This window comes from Cynara cardunculus, assembly GCF_001531365.2.
Source record: "Cynara cardunculus var. scolymus isolate 2C chromosome LG 3, CcrdV1, whole genome shotgun sequence".
NCBI lineage: Eukaryota > Viridiplantae > Streptophyta > Magnoliopsida > Asterales > Asteraceae > Cynara > Cynara cardunculus.
The window spans coordinates 8182276-8190123 of NC_037530.1; the positions used below are offsets into that span (position 1 = coordinate 8182276).

The window sequence follows — 7848 nt, forward strand, 5'->3', positions numbered from 1 at the left end:
TCTTAAATTTTAAGTAATATGCATTATAAACAGTACTTAAAACATAAAAAATGATTTTTAAAATTTTTTATCAAATGCTTTATAATATAATATATAGATATTGTATAAACATTCACACCATTTCCATCAATCAAAATTATGACAATTATTTCAAATAAAGATTTTCACTACAAAATATTTTGTATTTTGTAGTTGATATTAATTTAGAGTCCATTTATCAAATATTTATTTGGGTAAATATATTATCAAATTAATATAGTAAGGATCAAAAATCTTACTTAATATAAACGAGACAAGGATCAAGAGTTTTATCCGTTAATTAAGAACAACAACTCTTATTACAATTAGAGCTTATTAGGTAAATCATTACATATAATATTATTTTTATTAACTAAAAACTTATCCAATAAATAAATAATAGTATTAAATTTTAACGTTTAAACAACCAAACCAAAAAACGGTTAAAAGAAACTTATGCATGCAAAGTTAAAGAGGAACAAATATCTAAAACAATTTTTTATTATTCAAATATAATTCGTTATTTTCCCTCCATTTTCTATTTTCTTTGTATATTCAATGAAATTAATATATTAAACTTATTTTTTTATTAAGAACCAAAAACTACTAAAACCATGTCTCTTATGCCCTCACGAATATCAACACGTGTCAAGTTCTCCATTGTTTTTAACAAGGCTTGTAAACGTTGACAGTCAACGAAATTACAGTTTTCATAAGTGTAATAACTTGACATTTGGGTGGAATCCAGCATATAGTTTGGACCAAATGCACATACAAAAAGGGTAGACGTGGCTGCACCTGCCGCTGACTTCTGCCGCCCTCCTCATCATGTCAAAGGATTCGAATCCATCTACCCACCACCTGCACCACTTCCCATGGTTTCTACGAATTTCATTCGATTCAAAACTCCAAATTCAACTGCAATTCATGATATTAATTTTCTTTATAGACTTATATACGTATATTTGATCGGATCAAGATCATATCTCAACAATCAATCGATGTTAATTGGTAAAGATCTCATGAAATTTCCCTAACTCGGATGTTTGTTATAGATTTTTTCTCAGATCGACCACAACGACGCTCACGTTATCTGAGCTCCGTCTAGCCAAAGCTAGTTTCGTCAAAAGTATCGACGCATCTGAACAGGCCTTGTCAGAATATTCGCCGCCGGCGACGTTGACTTCGTTTCCCGGCGACCGCAGTGGCGATGGAGGCTTCTGCGAGTTCAAGCACATGCGTGCGACGCTACATGCTACTTCGTTGGACACTACGTCCCACAGCCCGTCGCTGGCTAAAATTAGGCATTCGTCCTCCGCCGTCCGTTCCGTTACGGTTACCTCCGGTTCCGGTATCACGTACGGCTTCAAATAATTATCGCCTGAAAAGATAATGAAGACAGAATAGTCAGCTTCGTGTGTAAAATCGCGGATCCAAAGGTTGTAGCTCTTGGATTAACAATATACCTATTGCTCGGGACATGGCTAGCACACCGAGAACTCGAGCGCCGTCCCAGTAAATCACACGTCCGCCGGCCTCTTCTATTCGAGTGAGTTCATCTGGTCGATCAGGCTATACACAAATGGAAAGGAAATCCTAAATCAGCGATGCATTCTGCCAGATCCAGATCGAGGAAATTATTAGAATACTCGTAAAGATCATATACCTTGTGATCGGAGGAGAGAGGAATCGCAACGCCGTTCCGGCAAAGTACGGCACGGGAATCACCGCAGTTTGAGACAACGATCTCGTTGGGAGTCACCACGGCGACAACGGCCGTGGATCCAACGGCGTCGCATTGGGGAGTTTGAAGCTCGCAACGACAATTCGAGCTTGAAGCACCTTCACTCCACTCCGTCACCTCCTTATCCATTTGTGAGAAGCTCTTCGCCATCGTCTCTTTCCATTCCAATGATTCCCCGCTATTCTCCACCTCCTCCTTCACTATCTCGTGCATTCGATCTTTGCACTTCATCGCCACCTGCACAAGTTAACAAATAATCCAGTATTTAGAAAGTAGTTTCTTAGAAACCTATTCTCATGCTAGAAGAATTTATGACACAAGTCTTACATGTGAGCATCCATGTCCGTCGTAAACACCGTAGAAGTGTAGATCACTAGAGAACGACGGTTTCACAGCAACGGCGTCTTCCATATCTCTCCTCCTTCCACACACCGTCGTGATCCCAAATCTAGATGATTCCTCATCCCGAACAGTCTCGCCAACAGTCTCCGACAACAACTTGCATGGGTTCAACACAGTCTCCGTCTCCGACGAACTTCCAAGATGACCCTCTTCCTTCAGCTTCATATGACACGGCTGAACTACCTTCTCGCACTCTAGCGGCGTAGTTAGTGCCTTGGCATCAACGTTATTGCCAATCATCTCTAGACTTTCTACCTTCCTTCGCTTCCTACCGCTCCCCGGCAGCGGCGCCACCACGTCGGAGGCAAGGAATTTAAGCTGATGAATATCCACCCTCCGACGCCTCGCTTGACGACCACCACTCGGTTCAACCGTGGATGGAGTCTCTGTCTCACCAACAACCCCACAACACATACCGGCCATGTGCAAATCAAGTGAAATTCACCGGAAAATCAAGAAATTGCTTTCCAAATCCTCCCAAGAGTAGGAACAATTCCCAGTTACAATCTGTTGCCAAGAATATAAATATAAACTTAAACAGTGAGATAGAAGAAATCTTGGATGGAGGGAGAGAACTTATTATTATCGAAAATGAAGTTTTTGGGAAGAAGGGGAAAGACCATTACCAATAATACCTGCTGGAGGAGTGGTGGGGACGGGCAGCTGCCCGTCACCGACCTGGGCAGGACCTATAGTTGGTATGACGTAGATATCTGACACGAGGACCAAATCTTGGCCGTTGATTTAGAAATAAAATCTTTTTGGTGGTGATACGATAGAGTGCCACGTGGAAAGTAGTTTGGTGAAGGGCACGTGGCCCAATAAGAAGTGGACACTGCAGGGTTCAGGGAACAAGCTTCCTTTTCTGACACGGGTGTGGTCCCAATGAGGGACGGCCCGACCCGAACTTCCTTCCGTTTTTTATTGGATTATTATAAAACCTGGACGGTAAAAACGTTTCGCAATTAAAGAGTTTAAATTTTTGAGGGATTAATTCTATATATCTTTTTAAAAAAATCTAGAAGTGTACTGTGTCATTATTTTGATTTTGATTTTTATTTTTGATTTTTATTTTTACTTTTTCTATTTTGATTTTAATATTTTTTTGTCTGATTTTATAATTGATTTTACATAATTTTGAGAAAAATAAATTTTTTATATATAAATAAAATATAACTTAAAAATACATTAAATTTTGAAAAAACATATTGATGTTAATATCAAATTAATAATTTAAAAGTTTTTAATTTATATAATTTATTTGATTTAATTTTTATTATAATTTAATTTATATTTATATGATTTTTTTTACAAATATAATATTATGTATTATTAGAGGATCTACAACAGATTCTCTATACTTTCTCTAAAATGGATAACTAAAATTCAAAATCTTTTAAAATAAATTAGGATCAACTCCAATAACTTATCTATTTTAAAAATTTTATCATTGATTATATTATTTAAATATTTTATAATCCTAATACATTTTTTTAAAATATATATAAAATGATATTAATTCAACACTCATTGATGAGATGAATAAAAAGAACTCATTTCTCTATTTCTTTTATTTGGATTTTTAGAAAATTCTCTATATTTGGAGTTTTATTTATGATTTTTTATTTTAAAGAATGATATATGAAAGTTATTGGAGCATTATAAAAAGTTGATTTTCTTTATTATAGAGAATTTGTCAGAGATGTTATTAGGACTCAATGATTGTAGTATTTCTATTTAAAAAATGAGATGTTTATCATGTATTTTATTATATTTATCTGTTAATTATATGAATTCAAACAAACAACTTTAAAATATTGTATTCATTCATCTTTTATTTGTAATCCTTGAATTTTAAATAATAATTCATAAATAAAGCATTTGATGCATAAAAAGTAGTTTTTAAAACTATATCTTACATGTTTTATGATATGGTATAAATTATGTTGAATATATGATAAAAAAAAAACATAATTTTAAAAAAAATATAATATAAAATTTTATAAGTATATATTAATCTTTGTATAAAGGAGACTATATTCTCTTTGTAATGATAAACTGATAATCATGGTGAATAAACATCAATTTTCAAGGTCATGAAATACAAAATTTCGTATTCTATTTATTGTGAGTCACGTTTTCTATTTTATATTTGGTTAAATATCTCAAGAGTAATTACGATTTTAGTCCCTGTAGTTTGTCAAAAATGCAAATTTCATCCCTATAGTTTAGAAATTACAGTTTTCATTTCTATGATTTGAAGTTCATTGCTTTTTCCGTTCTTATGATCTACAATCTATTGTTGTTTCAGCCCTTGTGTTACAATTATTTACTCTTTTGCTTTGTTGTACTTAAAGGTAGGAATGATTTTAAGGACAAAAATAACAATAAATTGCAAACCATACGAACGAAAACTGCAACTTATAAACTACAAGGACAAAAATCAAAATTATTAATAAACCCACAGGGACGATAATAATAATAAAAGTCATATCTCTTATTAATTTGGTGGAGTAGTTTTCTTACGGGTCGTTTACTAAACATTTACTTGGTAACTATTTACCGAATAAATTTTCTTATCGGATGAACATGAGAAGGGCCAAGAATGTTACTAGATAAGAGCAATGAAAAGGATAGAGAATCTTATCTGGTAAGTAAGGATGACGACTCTTACCCAATTAAGTACTTACCCAGTAACTTGTTACATTCGATATGTTTTGATGTACCAAAATCTTACGTATCAAAATAAATTATAATGTTGAATCCTATCAGTAAGCACTTACCGGGTAAGCATTTAGGTAATGTTGAATATATATTCACTTGATCGATCGTTGGCTTATGTATCCTTATCCTATTTGATTCCTTTCTCTTATTGCTCTACATGGGTTAAAACTTAACCATTGTAAGGTTTACACCTATATTGTTCGAGATTTATGGTTTCTCAAGTTATATGTTATCCAGTATTCTCGTTTTGTTTATAAAGCTCCATTTTTAAACTCATATATATTATGTTGTTACCGAAATTTGCTTGTGCCAAATCTTCTTCTTGTTTGTGTGATTAGAGGAGGCATCGTTATGCATCAAAAAGTGACATGAAATATGATCGTCCAAGAAAAAAATCGATGCAAAGCACTTCATTTACGAACTTAACATGGCGTGTCAAAATGTTTGTTCAATGATCATTGATGGATGCTTTTGACTGTTAGTTTCATATACTTTTATGTTTGAAAACAGATATAGTAATCGATTCATCTTTTAATAGTCAACTTATGTGATATCTATGAAATTGCGCTTGGTATAGGATTTTGCTAAAGATTGGAACAACGAGATTTACGTATTTGAATACATCTCATTTAATGATCGCCAGATGGTTTTATGGATTTTGAGTGTGATAAAAGAAATTATGCAAAACGTTGTAATCGGTGTCCTTTTCAAAGTCGCTTTCTACTTTTTACTCATGAGAACATGCTTTGTTTTTTCGAGTTTTTTACAGTTGTCATCCAAACTTGTATGAACCACCAACTTGTTACATGGTGTACGTGTGGAAATTGATTTATCTGTTTCTATTCCTTTTGAATACAAAAAGACGTATAGTTTGGATTTAATACAAGAATCGAACTTTTATAAAAACAATCAATTCTCTAACTATTGAAGATTAAGGGGGTGTTTGGGATTGCTTCTTTGAAACAACTTATGTTTTTCTACAAAAAGAACTTATCAACTTATTATAAGTTAGAAATGTTTAACTTTTTCAAAAACTTCTTATTACCGGTTTGACACCGGTTTTATCCAAACACTTGAAAGTGCTTATTGCCGGTGTCACACCGGAATAAGTCAATAAGTTGTTTTTATAAGCAATCCCAAACACCCCCTAATTGAAAGAAGGATAGGTAAACAATATCTATTTGTGCCATGTCTTTAAATTAGCTAAGGCTAGTGTTTATGCTATTTTTGGTCGATTAAAGGATATTAAAGATGATGTTCAACAAACACTGATACCAGTAAACAATGGGAGTTTATTTACAAGAATTTGATTTTTTTAATATTTTCTAGTCAATTTGAAGTTTTACAAAAGTATTTATAAATACGTCAGTTTAAAATATCATTGTATGTCAAACGACTAGATATGGGGGCGGGATTCCCGGCTCTGGTAGGTAATGGAGTGGGGGCGGTGGTCGATTTCTATACTAAAGAAAGCGACGTGGACTTGGGTAATATTTAAAAGTAATAATAAATTCCTTTTATAAAAAAGGTATGATTACTATCTTTTTTAGAGCATTTTGATAAAGACTATTAAAAACAGTTTATTAAGAATTATATGCTACACATTAATGAATATGTCTTTAAATTCAAGTTTACAATTTATACTATATGCCTATAACTTTTTAAAGTTCTACATTTGAACTTCATTATAACTAATTGATAAACAAGTTTAAATCTATGATAAACATTGAACCTAATATGAGAGAATATTCAATCATCAAAACTAAAATAAATTGCATCTTTATTTTGAAGTATATATTATCTAAATTGTAACAAAATTTGAATTCAATAAATGTACTAAATGTAACACCCATATTTTCCTTATAGCCATTAAAATATAAATTTGTGAAAAACGGTCGGTAAACGGCCGAGAAAACAATCGGTGAACAGCCAAAAAAACAGCTGACATGCGGCGCACACTGCATGACCCCACCCTGACATGCGGTATGAGTCATGGTACTTTCTGTTTTGGGCATGGGCGACCTGGCCCGCGGCATAGTTCGCCGCCAAGGTCGCAGGAACGGTCTGAAATGTTGTTTAAGGTTGATTTTCGGCGCGGGGGGGGGGGTTTCGTTTGGTCATATCTCACTCATTTCTCATCTATTTTGGGTGATTTTGGTGGCTGTGGTTTCTTTTTTTGAAGTTCTTTAAGGGAAGAACAAAGAGGAATAAAGTTATGTTGATGATTTTTGGCTCCTATAAGTTGAAAGGTAAGTTCCAAGCCATTTCTTGACGTAGGGTTTGGCTACTTTGCATCCCCAACCTTCTTCTCCATTTTGTGGTGTCTTGTTAGGGTTTTGAAATTCAAAGGAGTGTTTTGAGAGCTTTGCAACTTAGATCTAAAGTTCTAACTTGAGGATTTCAAGTATTCACCAAAGGAAGCTCAAGATTTGGGGTAAAACCTAGATTTAGCCTAAATCTAGTAAGGTGAATTCAAGTTGTTTCGTGAAAATTTTGTACATGCCAAAAACATTTATTTTGAGCTCTTAAGATATTTTACTCGATGTTTATCAAATGTGTGATTTATTTGTATTATGGTACATTTGAATTTATAAATTCTGTAAAATGTCTACATTTTGGGTTTAGGACATTTTGATAAATAAATCATAAGGATGTATCGTTTTGATGATTTATTGCATAAATGAAGATTATTTGACATTAATGCACTTTTAGTTTATAAACCATTTAGGAAATGCACATCATTGTGATATGAGGCATTTTGGAAATTTAAATATGTATTTTCACTTGGAAAATGATTCATCCCAACAAAGAAGGGGTTTTTGTGTCAACTGTATTTTTAGAGTAGGGATGGCAATGGGGCGGGGACCTCAATACCCGTCCCCGTCCCCGATCCCCCCTATGTGTCCCCGTCCCCGTCCCCATCCCCGCCGGGGATTATGATCACATCCCCATCCCCGTCC

At 33.9% G+C, this 7848-nt stretch overlaps 1 protein-coding gene across 1 annotated transcript; it reads right to left on the reverse strand.

Moving 5' to 3' along the window:
• Window positions 1–655: 655 nt before the first annotated feature.
• On the reverse strand, window positions 656–2718 carry LOC112509717 (protein phosphatase 2C 37-like). The gene is made up of 4 exons (XM_025114819.1): window positions 2090–2718; window positions 1685–1999; window positions 1485–1590; window positions 656–1399 (listed from the first exon to the last, which is right to left on the reverse strand). The coding sequence occupies exons 1-4, from the start codon at window positions 2585–2587 to the stop codon at window positions 1068–1070; spliced, it is 1251 nt and encodes a 416-aa protein (XP_024970587.1). The 5' UTR covers window positions 2588–2718; the 3' UTR covers window positions 656–1067.
• Window positions 2719–7848: the final 5130 nt, after the last annotated feature.

Excerpts from the sequence above, each read along its gene's own strand:
- LOC112509717 (XM_025114819.1), bottom strand. The coding sequence starts at position 2,587 with ATGGCCGGTATGTGTTGTGGGGTTGTTGGTGAGACAGAGACTCCATCC. Across the intron at positions 1,591-1,684 it reads CTCTCTCCTCCGATCACAAG|CCTGATCGACCAGATGAACT; the intron begins GTATATGATCTT and ends ATTTGTGTATAG. Across the intron at positions 1,400-1,484 it reads AGCCATGTCCCGAGCAATAG|GCGATAATTATTTGAAGCCG; the intron begins GTATATTGTTAA and ends TTATCTTTTCAG.